Source organism: Phasianus colchicus, chromosome 8 (assembly GCF_987193195.1).
Source record: "Phasianus colchicus chromosome 8, bPhaCol1.hap1.1, whole genome shotgun sequence".
NCBI lineage: Eukaryota > Metazoa > Chordata > Aves > Galliformes > Phasianidae > Phasianus > Phasianus colchicus.
This window is the reverse complement of record NC_143443.1, coordinates 2,434,098-2,456,697: the sequence shown is the minus strand read 5'-3', so window position 1 is coordinate 2,456,697 and position 22,600 is coordinate 2,434,098. Positions and strand designations below refer to the sequence as shown.

Below are 22,600 nucleotides of genomic sequence, written 5' to 3'. Positions count from 1 at the left end.
GAAGTTTGACCAAGTGGCATTTGATAAGGGGGTGCCAATGAAGTAGTCATAGTATATTTGATAAGCAGCAGTGTTTCAGTCAGTAAAGAAGGCTGCTGCATGGAAATGCCATATGTACATGCATTGTTGCTACAAACCAGTAGAGCAAAAATGGGCATTTGACAAATAGCAGGTTTGCTTTTGAGTCTAAATACCTGTCATGAAAGGGACAGCTGTGAACTGGGGGTCCTGGTAACTCACCCCTTGCACTTAGCAGCTGAAAGGAAGGTGAAAGCTAATCTGACCACTTTTTGAAAACAAAAGAATAGCCACAAAATGATAAAGCTTAAGTAATGATAGCCACAAAAGCAAAGCTTAACAATAAACAAAAGGAATCAGTTGTACTGAGTTCATTAATTATGTTTCTAGAAGTGTTTAATGGAATTGTGAAACCTGTGTGGTCTGTTTAATACAATGGCATCTGAAAGACTTCTGATGACAGTTGCTAAGTTGGGACCTTTTGTACCCTTGTGTTTGGTGCTGAACCAGTACTTATAACTTAATATATGTTGAAGTGGTAATGATCTACTCTGTTTTTTTGAATGTTTTTCAGTAGTATGGCTGGATTTCGACCTGACACAAAAACAGTATACTCTTGTGCTCTAATAAGGCTCTGGTTACATTTTTTTACTCCTTACTTTTGACTGCTATAGCCCTCTGAACAGGAGAGATGCTATTGACAGCTGCTTCATGGCAAATGTGTCACTGATGACTCAGTGGGTTGTGTTGAATTCTAATCTGCTTGCTGGAGCTTTTCTTGGGGTATGAGAAACACTAGCAGGAATGCCTCTGCAGGATGGAGCTGTCGTTCTTGGGCAACCTGAAGGCATGTATTGTTAGCTTTTCTGTTGCAGTCTAACTTACCACATAGACAGAGGGAAAATATTCTCATTTTGGTTGAAATGTAAGATAATACGTGCTGTTTTTTCTTTCTTGAGCTAATGAAGATCCTTGAAGGGCTCTACCAATGTTTCCCCATGCGTGGAAGTATAGGCTTGCCTGAGAGAAATTGAGGAAATAACTGACTTCAGTGGGAACTGCTCAGAAACTGTTTGCTCTTAGCAGGTGAAATGATTGCCACGGGCAGAAGTGCTGGAGCACTTGCCAAAATGGATGGAGGCTTTTCTGCAGCGTGCCTGTTTTCTGCCCTGAAAAGAGATGCTGGTAGAAGTAATGACTTAATTACTCTTTTGATTAAACTCTTAGGGTCGTCAGAAATATAATCAGTTGCAGCAATCTACTCTACAAATATTTAAATAATTCTGAGATTTAGGACACAGATTAGAGATGCAGATTTTCTCAGTAATATTTCAAAACAGGTAAGAAATTCAAATAGATTCACGCAGTTATTCACTTAATTGCATGGATTAGCAGAATCACAGCAAGTGAAGTTGAGCTGTCTCACCCTGTAGCTCCACAACACTGGATCTACAGGAATGGATAGCTATGGCAAAACAAGAGGGGCTCGGTAGCATCTGCCAGGTTGGGCAGAAAGTGAGAATACATCTCAATTCTCATGCTGAAAATCGGGCTTCTCAAAGCATTTGGGCAAGGCAGGAAGGAATGCATCTCCTATGAACTTCAGCATTTACAAGATGTAGAGCTGATTGAGAAGTTGTGCGTTCATATCAGACATCAGAAATGAAATAATACTGAGTCTACTCAGAATAAACCGAATCAAAAGGAACCCAAGTATGTTTTTCACTTCATAAGGACTGAACGCTTGTTCTATGAGGATATATAAAGAATGACCTTACTCAATTAAATAGTCTTTGTCGCTATCCAGGTTGGGAGATTGCATTTTAAGTGAGGATTTTCCTGTGAAAAACACAACTGCAATATACTTTGTCACCAGGATTGTGCAGGCATAAGTTCTTTGAGCAGTTTTACTTCTGTGTGTCACCCAGTTTTAGTTTCTGTCTTTAATTCAGTCTAGCAGAGTTTTATGCTACGAAAATGGAGTAACTACAGGGCCTCACAAATCAAGTTAAGAGGCTGCTTTAAAAATGAAATGGTTTCAGATCTCGATGTATGACTGTCAGGCAGGAAATTAATTCAGGAAAATGCATATTTGAATACAAGTAGCCCACTTATCATTTCCTGTGCCCTATACTGTACGCATACAGTAGAAGAGAAAGATGCAAACAGGTGCTTGCCTACAGGCTGCCTGAGAAAACGTCTGCTCTTTGTTGGAACAGAAGCCATTTGTTTGCTTTGTGAAAGCTCAGTGCTTGTGATTGGGAGCTCGGTCGCTTGGTTCTGCAGTGGTCGTAAAGGGAAAGGAGCTGCTGTTGATGTCTGGAGCTCAGGTACTAGATCCTTTGAAGAGTTTAGTTTTTCTGAGTGTCACTGGTAGGAAATCTGACATGCCACGAGCTACACTTTGGGTCTGCAGGAGACCTACTTCTCTTTGGCAAGAGGCAGGTTAAAGGTTTGAGAAGCAAGCTTCATCTTCCTTACTGCGTACGTGTTCCATCTCTCAGTACCCCTGATAGAAGGGACTAAAGCCCCAGTGTGGGACACCCATGTGATGGGGTCTAGCTTGGAAGGAACCTTGTCTAGGTGCTGACCTGCCTTGCTCTCTTTGCTCAAGCCTTATTCTTCGGCCCACAAGGTGCTGTGTGCCACATTCCAACTGTAGTACCCAGGATGTCTGACTGGAAGTACTTCAGGTGTCCTGTGACTTAACTGACCTGAACACGAGTATTGAGCCAGCACTTCTCTTCAAAGGAAGGTTGCCCTTCCTGAAGGGTTGAAGTTCTCATTGGGGAGGGGGAGGGCTGGTGCATGGAAAACAAGCATGTGTGCAAGGGCACTGGCACAGCTTGTGTCCCCTCTGTGAGAGTGATTTGTCTTGGGAGTTTTGTAGAAGGGAGGATAACTCCAGTGATAGTGAGCTGAGCTCTTAAAAACGGGAACAGTTGTGCCTATCTGTGGTGTGCTGGTTTATGGCCATAGAGCATGCGTGTTGAGCAGAGCTGACTCTTCCACTGGTTCTTCTTTGCTTTAATAGTCGTATTTGAAAGTCTTTGTGAGGGAGATACGTGTCTGTGGAAATTTATTGGATGGATTAGTGTTTCAATACATAAACAGAATCAGACTGAGGAAAAGCTTGTTTTTGAGAATACTGTGATATCTGCGATCTCCATCCTGTGTCCAGATTTCACAGAAGAGATTAAGCAATTCCTCTGGAACTAATTCCTTTCACCCAAACAAGGAGCGTGAATGAGACAGAGGCTTCTCAGGTGTGGGAGATTTCACCCTGGTTTAGGAGGATGAGGTAGGACTCTTGTGTTGCAGGGTAGGGATTAAATTGTAAATGCTCTTAGTGTGTTTATTCAATAGTAAAGCTCTTCAGTCATGAATATTCAAAACCTCCTTGCAAACAAATGCGAAGCACGCATTAACAGAATTTTTGGCATCTCTGTTCTAAAGACGTTTAAGGCAGCCACCTTCAGTGCTGTAGTCTTGCTTCCATCTTTCTCTCTAGGCTTGATGTAGCTTCCACAGTCTCCCGTCTACACGTTAGACACTCCGGTGAGCATTCTCTTGTGTGCTCAGTCCTCTAAAAACCCATTTCTGTGCATGAAACTCTTTCATCTGTAGAGTTCCTGGCCCAACCCTTCAGCTTTATTGCTAGCTAAGCACGCTGTGTGCTCCTTTTGCTCGTAGGTGCCACTGTCCCTCCCCCATACAACTACTTTCCAACCTCCCATCTCATTTTCCTTCTTCTTACTTAGCCCAACAAGAAGAATTACTTTCTGAATGCTAATACGAGACTGTCACTAGCTGACAAATAAACTGCATGTGCCGCCACTTCCCTGTCTCAATTTAATCCCTTTTTGATGAGATGTGTTTGCTTTAAACAAGGCACGGGGAATTCTGCTTGATCATAACCTTATGAAAAATAGAGAATAATAAGATCAAGCCAGAACCAACTCATGGTGATACCTGTGTCCTTTAGAGCACAAGTTACGTGCATTACAAATTACGGGTCTTAAAACACCAAATCTGGGTAAAACATGACCTATCCTTGTTGGGATACCATGCTTCTGATGGAGTGGAAAAATGTTTGTAGCTAATTTCACAATGAATAAGACCATTTAATTGCTTATCATTACTTGATAATAATTACTTGAAAATGGAAGCTAAATAAACCACCCAAAGCTGGTATTTTTAGAAATCCAGTAGTTAATCTAGAACAGTTACTGCGCAGGGATAATCAGAGACCTGTGTTGCTTGGTTTGCTTCCTTGAGATGGTGCCCGTTGTAATTAAAAAGTGTAATTGACAGTGACTAATGTGTTTGTTACCCAGATTGCTTGGGGAGCAGAGATCACGTGCATTTGTTCTGCTTTCCTCTGAAATGAAGGCTGCTATATGAGAGCGCTCGCTTTGAGAGTTTCAGAGCAGGGGGTGAATTTGCAGCCTTTCTGGACGTGTTCACTGTTGTAATTGAGGATCCTCCCCCAGAGCCAGTGTGGCTAGTCAAACACTTCACCTGCTTTGTGCTACGCTGAACTGAAGGCCAGAGCTAGGGTAAGGTCTGTTGTCTTCTGGCTTCATGATTCTGTACTTGTTTCTTGGCCAATACATTGCCCTAGCTTCTAAGAAATATGAATTAGAATCTTACGATATGGATCAGTAGGGAAGCAGTTCTGGTTCAGTTCAATTAACGCACATATCAGTAGTGATGCTTCTAACTGCATCAATAAGGGGGATAGATAGTTCTGTTTTATTATGTGGCGAAGGCAGCTGATTGAGCAGTGTGATATTGCAAGGACGCTTCCAGTTGCAGCAGCAATAAATACTAATTTTAATTACTGAAGAGTAAAGATCAGTAGTTTTTTTGCTGGGGGCTGGATATCAACACAAAGGAGCAACTGCTTTTTCTGTTAATATTACTGCTGGTTTTAGAAAGATTGCAATTTCTAGTTGTGTGTTATGGTGAATAAATACTTTCCCAATGGGTAAGACTGCACGTAAGTAACATGAACTTAACAACAGAGCAAACAGAATGGACTTGGAAGGACTTCTGCCTTGAGAACTTCAGCCTGTGTGCATGGGTACTGTCACTGGGTTTCCCCCAGGCAAATAGCCCCTCTCTGTTCTTCTGGGGAATTGCTGTTGAAAGATGAGAAATGTTTTGTGTATGGCAAAACGAACCTTTATGTGAAAACTGAAGGAGGCAGTTTTGTTTATCTGAAAAAGAAAAAAGAGTGTTTTTCTGAGTTTTTTTATTATTATTTTTTTAAAATAAATAATCATTCTCTGGTGTAGGATATATTTAAGCACTGAGTGCGCTGAGGCCTGGAAAGCTTTAAATAGTGCAGGAATGAGTCCTAAGTTATTTTTCAGAATCCCACTCAAAGATGCTAAGTGGATTTTCGAGACAGAATATTTAAACAGCTTTGTTCCATATGCAGATTTTCAGATGTGTAGTTTCAGCTCTGTTTTCCTTTCTTCAGCACCTTTTTTTTGTTTTCCTTCCAAGTTTGCCTTGCTATTTTACATTGCAAAATTCACTGGAAGAAAATATTTGGATGTTCTTCTTTACTACATTAATAAAAAATTCAAGTTCTTATGAAGTATTTAGTAGCCTCTTGATTTCAGGCCTTGCTTCTCATGGAGGACTTCAAGCACTCTGATATTTGCTGAAAAAGCAACACTGTCAAGCAAGCACAGTCCTGGAAATTCCTGCAGAGAGTTGAAGAGAACTTTTTGACAGAGTTAATAGAGGAGCCAATGAGGAGAGGTGTGTTGCTGCACCGTATTCTTAGGAAGAAGAAAGGACTTCTAGATATCTGATGGGAAAAGAATACTGTGAGCTGAAACCAATCCAGCAGACTCCCGGAGTCCATTGATGATAACTTCCAGGTCTGGGGGGAACTGAGCAGAGATGAAGCGTTGCTGGACCTGTTGCTCACCAGTGCAGAGGAGATTGTAGTAAAGAGGTTGAGATTGGAGGTACTGTGGGCTGCAGTTCATGACCTTGAAAACACAGACCTGGCAAAGACTGGAGTCAGGACTTCGAACTTCAGGAGAGCAAACTCAAGGCTGTTTAAGGAATTGCGTTGGATGAGATCCTCTGAGAGACTATCCTTAGGGACATAGAAGTGGACCACAGTTGGCTGCTCTTTAAGGATATCCTTCTGAAAGAGCTTTCTTTTTCCCCTGCATAAGAAATTAAGCAGAGGAGGCAGGAAACCAGTATGGCTGAGTAGTGACCAAAAGCGCGGTCAAACTGAGGGATAAGAAGGTCATATACCTGCTTCTGCTGCACGTACATGTGGCCTGGGGATAATAAAGGGAAGCAGTCCAGACATGGAAAGATGGGATCAGAAAAGCCGAAGTGCATACAGAACTGCGCTTGTTGAGGGATGTGAAAAATAAGAAAGGATTCTATAACTGCGTTAGTCAGAAGAGAGAGGTGATGGAAAGTGTATCCTCTCTGATAAATGAGAAAGGAGAACTGGCTATAACCGACATGGATAAGGCTGAGGTTCAGAGTGAGTTCTTTGTTTCAGTCTTTACTGGCAGTTAGGCTTCTCATGTCTTCTGTGTCCCTGAACTTCTAGGTAGGGTCTCGGGGAGCACAGTCTCTCTCACTGTAAGAGCAGAGCAAGTCTGAGGCCACCTCACATGATGCTGAATGTGTACAAGTCTGTGGGGCCAGACAACGTGCTGGGATTCTGAAGGAACTGGCTGATTGGGTGCCAAGCCGCTCTCCATCATCTTTGAGCGGTCGTGACTGTCAGGTGAAGTCCTGGTGGCAGAAAAAGAGAAAAAGGGAAACATCACCCCCATTTTTAAAAAGGGAGGAAGACATATGTGGCTTTCTATGATGGAGTGACAGTATTGGTGGACAGAGGAAGGGCAGTTGATGTTGTCTACCTTGAAACCTTTGACGTGGTCCCCCACCACATCCTTGTCTCTAAATTGGACAGATACGGGTTTGAATAGTGGACTGTTCAGCGGATCAAGAATTGGTTGGGTTTTTGCAGCCAAAAGATTATGTTGTACAGCTCAAAGTCTAGCTGGAGGCCAGTGACAAGTGGTGTCTCCCAGGGGTCTGTCCTGAGTCAGCAGCATGCCCTTGTGACCAAGAGGGCCAGTGGTATCCTGGGGTGCATTAAAAAGGATGTGGCCAGCAGATCGAGGGAGCTGATCCTCTCCTCTGCTATGCCCTGGTGAGGCCACATCTGCAGCACTGTGCCTCATTCTGGACTCTCTAGTTCATGAAGGACCAGGACCTTCTTGAGAAAGTCCTACATAGGGCCACAGAGATGATGGGGTGGTCTGAAGCATTTTCCTTATGAGTGAAGTTGAGACCTGAGGCTATTCAGCCTGGAGAGAAAAAGACTGAGGTCTTATCAAGGCTTATATACTAAAGAAGATGGGGCCAGGCTCTTTTTGGTGGTGCCCAGGGGCAGCAGGCACAAACTGGAACACAGGAAGTTCCATCTGAACATGAGGAGAAACTTATTTATTGTGGAAGCTCCAGAGGTCCCTTCCAATCACAACAATTCTGTGCGTGTGCGTTTTATGCTAAATACAAAACAGAAGTAGTATTTATCAGTGCAGATGGAGAATTCCCTGAGAGGAAGCCTGAAGGGTTATTTATGATGGTTTGCTTTTTAGAAGCATTTAAAGGCTTACTTGAGTTGTCTTTTTTTTCTTACTTGAAAACAGCATGGCAGTTTCTATGTGGGGAAAAACTAACTTTTCTTGAAAGTACTGCAGAGCTGTGTTATGGCCTGGCCTCACCAAATCCATTTGATGATGATTGTTTCGTGTGTGACAGGAGAGGATTTTCAAGTCTTTTTTTTTATGTCTGTGGGTACGTCTTGTGAGTCATCTGTTCCCATTGACCTTTTACTGTTTTCTTGTGTGCTTTTGAGAGAAGATGATGTGTTCGTACGTCATTTGTACCTAAGCAAACTAATATTCATAACAGATGCAGTTGTCAGCAAAAACTTGCTACTTAGATTTTGTTCAGTAGTGGACGTTAATCACTCAAGGGTGAGTTGTTGTATGGCCCTCAGTTTCCTTGTTAGAGGACAGATTTTGTTTTTATTTTCTCCCCTAAAATGCCACGCTCTGTTTCCTACCTGAAGTTCACAAATAATGCTTTTCCCTACAAAATCTGTTGCACTTTCAATTGAATTATGCACCTGCAATTTCTGTTAAGGATAGTGATACGTTCTGGGAAGAAGTAGTTTCCATTTGGCCAAGATAGGGTTAGCACTGGTAGTTATTTTTAAGTTTCCTGTTGCAAAGTGGTTGTGTTTTGCTCCTTAGGATAAACAGTATGGTGTGTTCTGCAAAAGTCACGCTGCTTCTATATGTGCAGTGTGACTTTGGCATGATAGAGGGTTTTTGCTCAGAAGAGCTCTGGAATCATTTCTGGATGAGCAAAGCCTCTTTCTGGGCTGCGTTAGTTACAGATTCACAGTGTAAATATAAAGGCATGTCTAAAGACCTGCTTCGTGGTGCTGTTAAATGGAACTGTTTTGTTTAAACTACAACAGTTTGTTTCTCTCGAGGGAGGAGGCAGAATGATTTTTCAGGTGGAAATAGTCTGGGGATTTAGAAGAAAATGGGCAATACTGGCGCCGAGATTGCAGTGAGATGGAGAATCCTGCTGCCACAGATGGGCTGTAGCTGCTCTTTCATTCTGTTGGGCAGTATCTCTAAGGTGTACCCATAGCATCCATTTTCTTAATCTCGAGTGCACAACCTGCAGGAAAGCAATATTATTTTTTCTTTAATGAGCTTGAGCACATGAGCAATTAAGACGACATAATTGAATGAACCTAATCAGGAAGACATGGAAGCTTGCCTCTGGGATGCTGCTCAAGGCAATTGCTCCTCGTATCTACACTTTTATCTCTTTAGTTAATGGCACCAGTGGGTATAGCAGCATGGGCTACTGATTTCACAGCTCAGGCGCTTAGCAGTTTTGCTTCATTTTCACGCTGTGGGCCCTCTAGTCTGCTAAAGAGGTAGTGATTAACAGGTGATGAGAGTCTCTGCTTGGTTCTTTATGTTCTGGGTGCTCAGAGAGGAAGGCTGCTCTATTTTTAGTGTCTTTGAATTGCTCAGCTCACAAAGCACCAATGAAGCTGGGTGCTGATAGACACGGTCCCTACTCAGTTCCATAGAATCTGTGAACCTGTAGTTGTCAGATAATTCAAATAGTTAAGAGCACATTGCTAAGGAAGGATAAACAAAGTGAATGGCTTCAGATGAACAACTGTTTTCTTAATTATAGGCTTACAGTAAACTGCATTCTTACCCTCTACCAGGTAAGCCGTATTTTGGTTAACATAAAAAGTCATACTTGTAATGAAACGTGTCCAACACAGCTCTGTTTTTTTCTGTTTTTTTTTTTTTCTGAAAGTTCTTGTGGGTATACCCTTTGGGCAAGGAAGTACAAGAGATATGAGAATAGTGTCTTAACTGCTTGTTCTTTCAGTATGTCCAATGGCTCAGGATTTATTTTCAGTTGTGCATCTACCTAATACAAAATTAATCAAAGTCTCCATGTACAGAGTAGAACCTGAGAGCATTTGTGTCGGTCATGGTATGTTATCAGCATCAGTTTGCTAGATAACGTTAAAAATATTTATATAGGTTGAAATGCAATGGGGGGAGAAGTTGTCTTGACCACTACTGAGTGCTAAGAAAGCATTTGAAACCTACAGAAATATCTGTTCAGTTGCTGTATCATCTGCAGGGTTATTTCAAGTGCTATCTCTTGGATGGAAACCTTATGGGAGGAATTTGAAAGCCTCCTGTCTCTTCATATTCCCACTTAGAAAGGTGAAACTCAGTCCAGCTTGCAGGCATCACTTCCATTTTGCTGCTGATGGCCTCCATGTATTCTGTGTTCAAATTGTTACGGTTTTGTAGTTTAAGAAAAAAGCTAACCCTCTTGTCTTGGTGACATAGAACTTGTCTTACTACACATTTAGATGGGATTGACTTAACAGGTAGACCCACTGATGTTTGCCCTAATTGGTTAAATGCCATTTTGAAATCTGCTTGGGTGTATGTATTGATTTGGAGGGGAAGAAGAATTGGTAATGGGATGAAGCTGGTACTCTTTTAGCACCTCTAGTTTTTCACAGGAGCTGAAACACTGAGGAGACCTTGCAAGAATATCCTATCGGTCTGAATTTCTGCCATCAAACATCATCATCTTGTTGAACATGTTTTCCCTTCAATTTTTAACAGTCTTCGTAGTACAAAATTAAATTTGTGCATTTTATTTTAAATAGTCATTAGCACTTCTAGTAGTTGATTTGTTAACTGTTGTTATGCTATGTGTGGTCATCTTTGGCATCATAGGAAGAATAACATGGTTTTAGCAGAAGATGTTGCTTATCTGAGGAGGTAGTGGAAGGTGGAGATTTTGAGGGTAATTGTTCTGTCCTAGAAGATGCTTCTTTTAAAAATATTTTCTAAATAGGTACAAATTCAAAAGGAAATATTTTGAGGTCTTGGAGTAGTATTGTAAGTGATATGAAATGGCTTCTCCAATGTAGCTGAAATATACTGACTGCCTTCTTGCACGTTAGCTGTTTTTTGATGATAAATGTTTCTGACAGCTGATATCCCTTTATTGTCACTGGTATTATTAAAAAAAAAAAAAAAAAGAAATGTTACTATCTGAAGTGTATAAGCTTTGGGAAGAAATCTTCTGGTGCTCTGAGCTTGGAGACCTTGTGCATTGGCATTGGCTGCTTTGCTGCAGGGCCAGGTTTTGGGGGTGTTTGGAATGTTTTGGGGATCCTCTCCCAGTGGGTGCTGGAGAGCACCATCACAGAATTGCCAGGGTTGGAAGGGACCTCAAGGATCATGAATCTCCAACCCCCCTGCCACACGCAGGGCCACCAACCTTTCCACCATCTGCTGTAGGGTGGGGAATCACACCAGCCACGAATCTCATCCTGTGCTGCTTTCGTCGCTGTTGTGTTACAGGAGAGGTCTAAAGTATATGAAAAAATAAGTAATTTCCAGGACCAAGCTTTTTCTGTTGCACAGAAGCATAAGGAGATCCTAGCAAGAGGAACAGACGCTGCTGTAGATGTTATGTTCTTGAGAAGGTGTGATTACCACTGTATGTGGGAAGAACGTGAGTTATAAAATTGAGATTTCTTGCTTGACAAAATAGGTATTAGAAGTATGGATTTAGAAGAAAAACAAGTAATATTTCATAGTCACTTATTGCTCAAGTCCTTGCTTTTATAATTATCTAAGGTTCAGGCTGTTTAGTCTCGCGCTGGGTTTGTGTTGGGCAGAGAGCAGCTCAGACTTGAATTATCGAATTCATCAGACCATCATTTATTAAGCAGACATTTCAAAGGACTTCTTCTGTGAAGTCTCATTACTTGGCAGTTTTCACAGATGAGGAAGGTGCAGATGGCTGTGGCCATCAGACAGGTCTCAGCGTTGCCACACAAAGTAAGGGAACTTGATGAAGCCACAGGAGGTCACAGTAGGTAAACAGTTGATCACCTGTTATTTCCTTCATTCTGCTACCTCTGCTTGGAAATAGGCTCAAAAAGCCTCCAAGTCTCAGTACTTTTTATGGCAGGTTGGTTTTCTTTGTTGCTCAAGTTTGGTACGAGGTCTTTAATTTGACTGATCTACAGCTTTCTGGTTTCAAGACTAAAGCAGAACGTCTTCAAAACGCTGTTCACTGGTAACTGAGTCATTGTTAAGACACATCTGGATCTGTATTTTAAACATGAACACCTCCAAGTCAGTAGTGCGGAGGGTTGTTTCTGCAGGCAAGGTTTAGGGCTTGCTCTGGCATATGAACAAAAAAATCCTACGGAGCACCACAACCATGGGATGCAGCAACTCATCCCCTCAGCATTGGGCTGCATTGGTCACAATTTAGTGCAGAAAGAAGGAGACAGTTCAAACTGTGAGCAGGTTATCAGGTGCAGCTGTCGAGGTCTGCTTTAGCTGGCTGCTGGTAGCAGCACTAGGTGAGTGCAGGAGGATCTGAAGGAGCATTCCCTATGCCTGTCCTTGGATTTTCAACCAGTAGATATTTTCTAGTGTGTTTTATCTAGTGTGTTTTACTGTTGCTTTCTGAAAAATGTTTTTGAAATCTTGTAAGAATACGGCTCAGTGGTATTTGTAGATGGCAGCACTCAAAAATTTTACATAGTATTGAAAACTGAAAAAATATTCTTCCTGGTGTTCAGACTTCATGTGTTTGTTTCTGAATGTTCCCTTTGAGGTTTTCTATTAATTCTTCCTTCCTTTCTCCCAGCTAATCCCAGTAAGCGGTCTGGAAGACACCAGATTAAGATGTCCATGTCTGATGTGTACAAAAAGAATGCTGTTCTGAAAGGTGGAAACACCATTCAGGGAAATGAGAGCCCAGCTAACTAAACAAGATTTCAGTGGCAGTAGCCTTGGTGCTGAGCCTGAAGTCTAAAAGTCATTTATTGACCATTTAGGAAGACAGGAATGCATTAGACGTGTGTTAGGGAAAAAGGAATTTCAGAAATACTGAATACTGTATGAGTCTTTAGTGCTCAGTGCATAGCTGTGGTTAAAAGCAGCTTCTAAAATTTTATCTCATTTGAAGATATTACAGCTGTTCTGAAGTCATACAGCACATTTGCATGATCTTAAAAATTACTTCTGGTTAATAGCACTTAGGGTTGTTTCTTGGCACGGTATCATTTTTTGTGTTTTACAGTGTTTTGGGGCAGAAGTATGATGTTTAAAAGGCTCTGTCAACTCCAAAACTGCTTGTAAAATGGAAGTTGTTGCAGTCTAAAGGAATATTGCTCCAAAGATAGATGGTACTGTGTTTTTCTATAGCAGTAAAAATAAAATAGCAATACGTAGCACTTGCAGGGCAATTTCCACGTAGCAGACCCTTTATAGATATTATATCTCTATGAAGACGTTTGAAGAATGGAGAAATAAAACATCAGAAGAAGTCAGCTGTTCGGGCTGCGTGTTCTGGATGAAAGCGTGTTGTCTGAGGCCATGCGAGCAGAACTTAAAATAGCACTCTTGCTCTTTTTTTTTTTGTCCTTTTTGTGCTGTGTTATCTATCAGCATTGCCTTTTCTTCTGTTAGAAACCAAACCCAAAGGAGATGCAGTCAGATGTAAACAGCTAGATTAAACTGGAGTGGCGTTGCTGGATCCAAGCGATGAATTGTACAGTAGTGCTTAACTGAGCCATTAATTTTCAGCCTGAATCAAAGCACAGAAATTCAGTGTAGTTCTAAGAAGAGTCCCAAACGTGCTGGAATCAAGCTCAAGTTTGCTGTTGTTCCTTCCCAGTTTCAACAATTAGAGATGTCTTTCAGGAAGAACTCGAAATAGTCTGTGAAAGCCCTTCTTATGCTATTTTCAATGCAGAGCAATTGCTGCACAAGCCTGCTAATGTAAAGGTTATGCCAAGCTTATCCTAAATGGCACAGCTGTAGTTCTGAATTCAGCAACGCAGGAAACAAGCCAGGACATTTTCCCCTGAATCTGAGTTGCTTGGTTACACGGATAGCTTAAATGTATGGCTCTGTGTAGCTCTTTATTAGGATCAGCCTTCTATAAGTCGAGGTGTTTAGAGAGACCCTTTCATGGCTTTTTTCCCAATGAGCATCTGCTGCTGAATGAGCAGACCCCTCTCTGGGTTCAGCCCACGATAGCATTGGCCTTCTGGGCTGCTGGAACACTCTGGTGGCTCACATCCAGCTTTTTGTCCATCAGGACCCTGAAATCCTTCTCCTGTGTTTATGCCTGGGCTTCAGTTCTGTTTGTGGAGTCTGTAGGTTTGTGGGAAAGCTGCTGTGTGATACACATCACCTTTCAAAGTGTTTTCCGCGTGGCTTTAATGTGCATGCTAATATTGACTAACTGTTCAATTTAACATTCCAAACCTCGTTAGAGCTACAGAAGTGGCTGTAGCCTAAATGCAGGAATTGTATGGTGCGATTTCCTGACTATGGCAGAAATCCTAGGTCAGCAGTGGATGGATGCTGAGAAGGAGGAGAGCCATCTTCAACCACCGATGGCATTTAGAATCTGATGTTGGTTCCAGTGACGAATTAGGGAACGAAAATCTACCTTTTATTCTGCCTCCAAAGGAAGTAATTTCCTTCCTTTAGTACGGAGTGGAATTTTATTGAAGTCTCTCAGATCCAGCTGCATATCTGTTAGGACTGAGTCAGTCTTTTGGGGGCTGCCTGTCGTCCTACAGCCCACAAATGTTTGTTAAAATAAAAAACAAACAACCAAACAAACTGTTCAGTTACATTTGAATATCTGAAAGCAAAATTAAATGCAGAATAAAATGTAAAATGATGTGGAGTACTAATTGGGTTTTTTTGAAACAGCTGGAGGAAGAGCTGATGATTAACAAACTGTAGTGGATTTTTGTTGTTTTAATTTCAGGAGCACCCAGGAGGAGCTGGCATTGCACTGGGTAGTGGTCCTGGGAAGGTTCTGTTGGGCTGCTCGTTCCCCTGCAGGGCCATTGGTGTCAGTGTGGCTCTTTCTGGCTTTGACACAGAGGCAGGACTGCATAAATTTTAAAGATTGCTGTGTTGCTGCGATGGGAGACCAGATTTTGGGTACAGTTGCTTAAAATTGTAAGGCTGTATGGGGCAAGCCATTTTCATTATTGAACTTCTCAACAGCTAATGTGATTGCATGCCTTGCAGTCATGATTTAATGATCACAAGAGTCAACTGCAGACGCTCCTCCCAACTAATTCAAGTGTTGTATTTAGCTTGAATTTAGGGATCTGTGAAGTGTTAGAGATATGGCAGAGAGGGGCCGTGAGTGGTAAGAGAAGGCAGCTCGTCCATGGCAAAGCCCCCTGCCACTCTGGTTTTCTTTAGCTGTGAAGCATTTGGCATGGAGAGAAATGCTCCAGGTACTGCAGACGGTGGACGGGAGGTGGCACTGAGGGGGTGAGGATGGGAAGAACGAGGTGATGATGAGGCAGTGCTGAAATACAGGATTACTCAGGTTGTCGGCTCACACTGTGTGACCTTGGCTGAACATCTTCCTTAGAGCAGTGATTGAGGGTTTCTTCTCAGCTATCTCATTAAAAATAATTAGAAATTAAAATAATGAAAATTAGCTGTCAGAAAGCAAGTGGATCTAAGCCATGTAACTGTTCCATGAAGAGTTCATTAAATAGGTTTTCACTAGACTCACAAGGAGACAGGCACTTTGTCTGCCTTGGCTTTGATCAAGTAATTGTAAAGCAAAAGCACTAGCTAGAGGAAGCTGGATTTAATGACAGGAACAAAAATGCAGGCTCTTAAATCCTTTGTAGCCTCTTGCTTTGTTTGCCTGATGCCTCTTCTGGGAGATGCTTGTTTTGGGGGGACCTTGCTGCATCACGAGTACATTTACCAGTGCTGCTGCTCAAACATAAAATAGGATTATATTGTGACAACTGTAGCTAGGAAAGCTCATTTATATATGGTCTGTCTTCAAGTGAGTTCAGTTAAGCATGATAGGACTTGTGTGACCACTCCATTATGCCCAGGAATTTCAAGGGGGCAAGAGACCTCTTGTGAAAGGCACTATGTGATGGAAGTAAACCAGCCCATCCTAAGAACTGCAGAGATCTTACTGAAAAGAACAATTGTTAACTGGGTGAGCATCAGTGTTGGGGTATGATGATCTGCAGCACTGAATTGGAAGAGTTGAAAATCTCTCCAAAAGGAGGATTATAGTCAAAGAGAAGGTATTTCAAAACAAAACTGAAAAAAAGATATGTTAATGCTTCCTTCATAAGTCAGCTTTGCTGTTGCAATTATCTGTGCTTGTTTCTGTTGAATAAAGCCATTTATTACTGTGAAGTAATTTCTCTTTAGGAACGTTTTTATAAAACTTGAGGAAAAAAATGAAATTTGTATTAATGCTAAGAACCGTTTCTGTGTAATCTCGTAAGCAAATTAGGGTAGTTTTTGAAAATGAAGAACTTGGGTTTTTCTGCTTTCCCTGTGGAAAGGGTGTTCCAGGATCTGCTTTATCATCCAGTCTAAAATAAAAAGTAGTTTGGGTTGGAAATGCACTTTTGTTTTGTGGGCTGCCGTTTCTCCTTTGCGCTCACAGTAGGGTGCTTTGTTTTTTCATGTGTGCGGTACTCAGGTAGTGCTCTTTTGTTTAACTATGTGGTGTTTCCTCTCGATATTCACCCATGTGTGTTTTTAGAAAGATTTCCTATCCCTAGGCTAAGCCATTCAAGCCTCTGTCATATTTGTGGGATGGGTTCTGCATCCAGCTGATGGTGGGAGTAAGTTTTCCACACACCTCTTTCCTTAGAAGATGTTTTTCACATACCCAGTGTTTCCCTCAAGGTCTTCCTGGTATTTGCGACGTAGGACTCACCTTGAAAGGTTTTAATTTTAATTATTTCCCTTGGAATTGGAAATTTGTATAACCCCGCAGTTTTAAACTTATGTATTCAGTGTACATTGCTAAGCACGAAACTAGAGAGAAGGCTGTGGCAATATTAAGCTCGGTCTTTCAGTAGAGGATGAAGGGATGACAGACATCCTAAAACCCATTTGTGTCTGGTATTTGGATAGTACTGGAGTAGTTAAAATCATATGAAATGATAATCCGTGCAATAGAAGTGCAGGTGGGCACAGTTCTTTTGAGTTGGCACCATGAAGATGATCCACAGCTATATATATATATACGTCCTGTTAGACTACTTTTACTGGAGCTGTAGAATCAGGTTTTGCTGTTGCTCTACTCTTGTGATTACGATCTATCTCACGAAAAAAATCATTGCTTCATCGGCCCACGCTCGCTTTACATCCTTTACAAATGTCCAAACTTCCAGATGTGCTGTACCTTTCCTCTGAGATGCTTTTAATCCAGAGTTCAGTGCTGAGCATTCGTTTTACGCGTATTTTGTAAAGGCTTGATTCTAATTTTAAAAATCCGGATGTGTTTGGTGGGAAGCCAATCAATCCTAAGCTTTTTTCTGGTATTCAGAGTCATGACCACCTTTGAGTTTAGTGAGGCGTGTTCATTCTGGGGGATTAAAATTTCTCCCTGGTTTGGGTTTTGTTTTGGTGATGTGTGCATTGATTGCTGCTTGGTGACAGACAACAGAGCACTCATGAGAACACTCTCAGCACATTTATATCATGGAGCTTCGTTGCACTCACAAAAAGCATGTCGAAGGGTTGTTCAGTTAGCAGCTTGTAAACTTCTTGAAAATTCTAAGAAATGTCTGTGGAAAAGGTTGGGGCCGTATTAGTTATGATCCTGTTATTTTTACAGCAACCAGTGAATAGAATAAGAGCATGAAGAAAAAAATCTGTGTTTCAGGTAGATAAGCAAATACTACTTATCTTTCCAGAGATTGCTCCTAGCAATGAACACAGCAATGGAATGGAAGGTGTAGTTTTTCAAGTGGTCTGTTTACTCTGTTGATGCCTAAAAGTAATAACAAAAAGTACTGTAAGCAAAAGGTTTGCTTACGTGTTGTTTATGTATCCAACTAGAGTGTGTGAGAATATAAAGAAGTGCTGAGCATTTGCTCACCAAACGGACTTGCATAGACTTCTTAGGATAGCAAATGAAGCAGGTACATGAAACTACTGTTAAATGAATAGGAGAATGTGTGTGCCCACACAAGCTTTCTGCATTTTATCTTCTGAGCAAGGTTTGCCCACGCAGCTTTTAAAAATAAATAAATAAATAGATAAATGATGGCATTGGTGACAATTCAGATAGCATTCAGGATATTCATAAATATAAGCAACCTCCAAGCCTCTTGCTGTCAGGTGTGATACCCATACTGTTCAGCTGCGCTCACCAGCTCAATAGCAGAGCTGTCACTGGAGGAAATCATCATGCCACAAGGAGTTGCCCTTTGGAGGTCTCACGTGGAGCAGGCATCTGGATAAATGCTTTGCTGCTTTCATCTTCCTTCGTAGATGTGGTCCATGCGGGGACAAATGACAGCATGGAATTAGCTGCTGAGCTTCTGTTGAAGTCAGCGACTGTGTCATTTTTAGTGTAGGCTGGGAAGTTGTATTTTATCTCTCTTTGCTGTTGCTTTTAGTTTACAGATGATTTTGTATTGGGATTTTGCCTCAAGTATTTAGACTTATCAAAAGATGCTCCAGTGCTTGGGTAGAAACCTTACAGAAACTGTATCTCTTCAGGTCAAAGCCGGCTGTAGCCATAGAATCATAGAATCACCAAGCTTGGAAAAGAGCTCCAAGATCATCCAGTCCAACCACCCACCTGCCACAAGTATTTCCCACTAACCCACATCCCTCAATACAACATCTACATGTTCCTTGAACACCTCCAGGGGTGGTGACTCCACCACCTCCCTGGGCAGCAGCCCATTCCAGTGCCTGACCTTTCGTTCAGAGAAGAAATCTTTCCTGACATCTAGCCTGTATGTATAATATCCAATGCCATCCTCCTGGCTGGGCCCATGCAAGTTCCATATGCACTTCTGTGTCAAAAGGGGAAGGGGAAATCTTTTCTCATAGCACGCTGTTCTAGTGGCACTGTGAGGCTCTTTAAAAGTGAGAAGTACTTCTTAATTAACTTTTTATTTTTCTTCTGTGTGGTTTGGAGAGGTAATATTTTTCTTCTGTTTAATGTGGAAAACGAAATGGTTCACAAAATGTTCATTACGAGTAGTATACCTGTTTTTATATTTTTTAGGACTACACCAATGCGTTTGCTAGCTCTGCATGTACTGCTTTTATCTTTGAAGCTATCATTTCTGTAAAGCAACAAAATCTTACTTATTTTCTTTCGTTATTCTGCTCTGCTTCCATTGATGCCTCTAAACTTTTGACTCCAGACTGGCAATATGAGGGTAAGATGGCAAAATGAAACTTCCTGAGCATTGCTTGTCTGTCTTTAATTTTTATTTTCCTTTTGAACGTTATTAAAACTCTTTCCACTCCCTTTTATTAAACCCTTTTGTTGCAATTAATTCCAATTATTTGTTTCTGTTGTGAAGCTTTAATTATGATTTATACCTTTTAACCATTCCCTTGTTTGTTTTTTTCTTTCTTTGGGATAAATTACCATCGTATTATACCTGTCCTGAAGGACTCTGCTTCATTGTGGTCCCTGCAAGGCACGGAGATGTTCGTAGTGTAGCCATCAATGCTGTAGTGTGGTATGTGATGAGGATCTGGTGTGTGTAGTTGTGACATGGGAAGGCAAGCTCACCTAAGAGAGGATGTAGCGATCCGTGTAGTTCATGCTCTGTAACTGTTAGTTTTAAAAAATGGATCAGCATCTGAGATATTAAATTCTCAGTCCTGGAATTCTCCTTTGCTTTACAGAGTTGAGTTGAGGAAAAGATAAATGAAGAGCTCAGATTTTGATCCTCTGAATGTAAATGAGCTGTAAACCGTTGTAGCTTATACATGTCATATTTCAGAGATGCTTCTCTTCGGTACGCTGAATATGCAAAATCACAAAACAGACCGAAAGAAACACAAAATCCTTTCTCTGGAATCAGAAGTAACTTTTCTTTTTATCTTTATAGATTGCAAGTTGGCCAGAACAGGTCCTCCAGCCACAATAGTTCCCATTGATGAAGAGAGTCGGAACGGTGAGTGCCCTTTGTTCTCGTGACACAGCTGCGCTCTCCGGTTGGGGCACGGAGGCTCCTGCAGGGATTGAGGTGCCTGTGTCTGGCCTGGCGGCTGGAAACCCTATGCTCTGCTCTGAGAACTGGTCTGCAAAAACCTCTGGCAGTGAGGGGTGGTGGTGGGAAGGGCAGAAGGATCCACTGTTGTGAGAGCTGCTGCTTCTTAATGGCAATTATACATCTTAAAGACTTGGCTCTTTCACCTTGGGTTGCTCACGTGAGAACGTTTCTTCTTTTACAGATTTCTTAGACCTCAGTTATTTGTAATGTATGAGTAAGTTAACTACCTGTTTGCTTCTGTGTACGCTTATTGCTACCCACTGAGTTCTTATTCTTAGGACATCAATCTGTTTGATCTCCTATTTGTTTAGATTTTTAGTGTGGTAAGGTAAGACTTGAAAGCTTCTTTCACTGAAGTTTGCTTAGAGTCTTAATGTTGTATTTTGGGTCTCCCATGCAGCTTTCAGAAGGTTCCTTGTTTGCTGTTGTTCTTTGGTATGAGCGTTAGTTACGGATACCTCTTTAGCACGGCTACTCAGTTGTGGGATTTGATGCTTATGTGTGTGTCACCCTTCTGGGAAGGTGTCAGATGCTCTTGAGTGGCAAAAGCCCTTGATTTACATGTTGGTGGTACTGATTCTTGTGTAACTCTTTTTATGTAGTAGCAGCGATTGAGCAATCTGAAGAACGTGGTGTGAAGAATAGTGCAGAAGAAATTAAAGAAAAAAAAAAAGCCAGAAGTTGATCATAGTCATCTGAAGCATAAAGAAAAATAAGGAGCAATAAGAATTTTGCGTGCCTGCGATTGGTAGTTGAATATGGTTTCTTAGTCTTCTGATGCTGAAGTCCAATGTTTATTCAATATTGAAAATTTCTTCCCTGACTGTTGAATGGTGGGAAGAGGTGTGTTTTTTCCTCAAAGCTTTACACGTGTCTGCAAAGATTTAATGTATCTATCTCTCTGTGAATTCCTACGAACCATTAATTCCCCATTCAATAAGTCAAATGGGAAGCAGAAACCTGAATTGGCGTTGTCGATAATGGAAACGACACACCTCATCTGTAAGCTACAATATGTATTAAATTAATGGATCTCCTGGGAAGCCAGCTCTAGGATTGATATGTCCTCAGATGCTCAGCTGTCTTTATTGAAGCGGTAGGTTGCATCCTCCCCACTGCTGTGCGTGACTGAAGGTAATGGAGGTTGAATCCAGAGCCTGCAGCTCAGCAGTTGGATCAGGGCTACTACTCATTGACTTGAAGATCTATGGAAAAAAAGTGATTCAATATGCTTAAGCTGATGGTAGGTATTTTAACTAACATAGGCATAGCAAAGGATGCTTTGCAGCTGGCAGCATCTACTTTCCTGGCACTGTGTTCACCCTTCCCGAGGTCTTCTGGTTCAGTGGAAATGCTTTAGCTTGCTAAAATACGTGTGGTGCCACACTAAGCAGCGGATACTGCAACGTAATTGTTGAAATGCACACTTCTGTGTATCAGGGAGTCATTGTGATCAGAGTATGACAGATTAACTGATGGAGCCATGTTGTCTTCTGTTATGTTTCCTATGTGGAACTGCACCGGTCTGTTTTTTTCCTCCACTCTTGGTCGTGTTCACATGCTTTGCATTATACTTACATGCCATGTCTAGTCATGTCGTTGCAGTGTTGCAAAAATATGACATACCACTGTTAGCAATGCTGTTTTAATAGTCTATCTTCAGTTTCACTGCACTGAGTGTTTCCTCTTCACATACAGAGTCTAATCATTACTAAATCATGTAGTCTCTGAAGAGTCTGTGCAAATCTCTTTGGGGCTATTTGGCATTTGTGCAAACACAGGTAAGTGCAGTGAGTCTCAGTGGCTTCTCATGAGAAATTTGCTGTGGTTTAATACAAGTGCGTTGAGAATAGCATTTCTTAACAAATGTGATGTTTTCCTGCCTTTCCTTTCTGTTTCAGAAAAAAATAATGAGTTAATGGGTTGAAGGATGAGGATGTTCTTCGGCATGTTAATGTCTTCCTATACATCCGTCCTACAGACATGTCTTTGACATTATTTCTTCATTAATACCTGGTGTGTATTTGACCATCTAGCAGTACCAATTTGATCTGGATCAGACCCAGGCACATAATAACATTTTGTTAGATTAGAGCACGCAGTACGGAGTTCATTCTGGCTTTATTTTGATGTAGGAAGAAAAAATATATTAAATGTAATGCAGTCTGCCTATTGGAGTTGACCCTCGCACAATGTTGTGAGCAAATTCTAGCAAGAGAAGTGGACTTGTTTTGACTTGGGTGTGCCATGTAGCTGCGTGGTGCTAAGACCAGAACTGAAGTGCTATTTGGTTTGACCCTGATTTAGCACCTCTAGGCTGATTGTGGAGTACAGGTGCTGCTTGTTGGAGCCTCCCTAAGTCCGGATTAACAGCAGGTACACATGCTGGTTCAGATCCAGTCTTGACTGCACCTGGAAAGTTATGGTCAGATGGTCATTTTTCTTCTTTGGCTAAGCCTGCTGCTTGGTGTGCGCAGCATTGGCAAGTACTGCCTCCAGGTCTGGAGTGTTCTGGATGTTTCCTTGCCATTTAGGAGTTTGGGCCATAGAAATCCTTGGAAAACAGTGTATAGTCAGGAAAACTGCAACAAAAGCTGCAGAAAAGGGGACTTGCTGACTTCTGCTGTGCACCTTGGCTTTGATGCAGCAGGCTGTAATGGTAAAAGATCCCCAGTTGTGGCTGGCTCTCTTCGTTGTTTTGGCGAAGCTTTCTTTTAGAGTTAATGATCTTTTGATTGCTCTAACCTCAAAATTCTTCATAATGGAGGAAAATCAGCAGATATGCTGTGGTTTAGTAACGTCCTTTTAAGAAACGCCTTTTTCTTTCATGACTTGAGTACTCGATTGCCAAAT

General features: G+C 41.6%; 1 protein-coding gene across 5 annotated transcripts in view; it reads left to right on the top strand.

The window, feature by feature from the left end:
- PCDH15 (protocadherin related 15) overlaps window positions 1-22,600 on the top strand; it is an 858,090-nt gene that overhangs the window by 550,556 nt on the left and 284,934 nt on the right. For 3 of the 5 annotated variants that reach the window (XM_090144727.1, XM_031602523.2, XM_090144724.1), the window contains one exon: window positions 19,583-19,648. The exons of the other annotated variants lie outside the window; for them this stretch is intronic. In XM_090144727.1, the coding sequence (XP_090000853.1) occupies window positions 19,583-19,648 (66 nt within the window). The remainder of the gene's footprint in view (window positions 1-19,582; window positions 19,649-22,600) is intronic. 5 annotated transcript variants of the gene reach the window in all.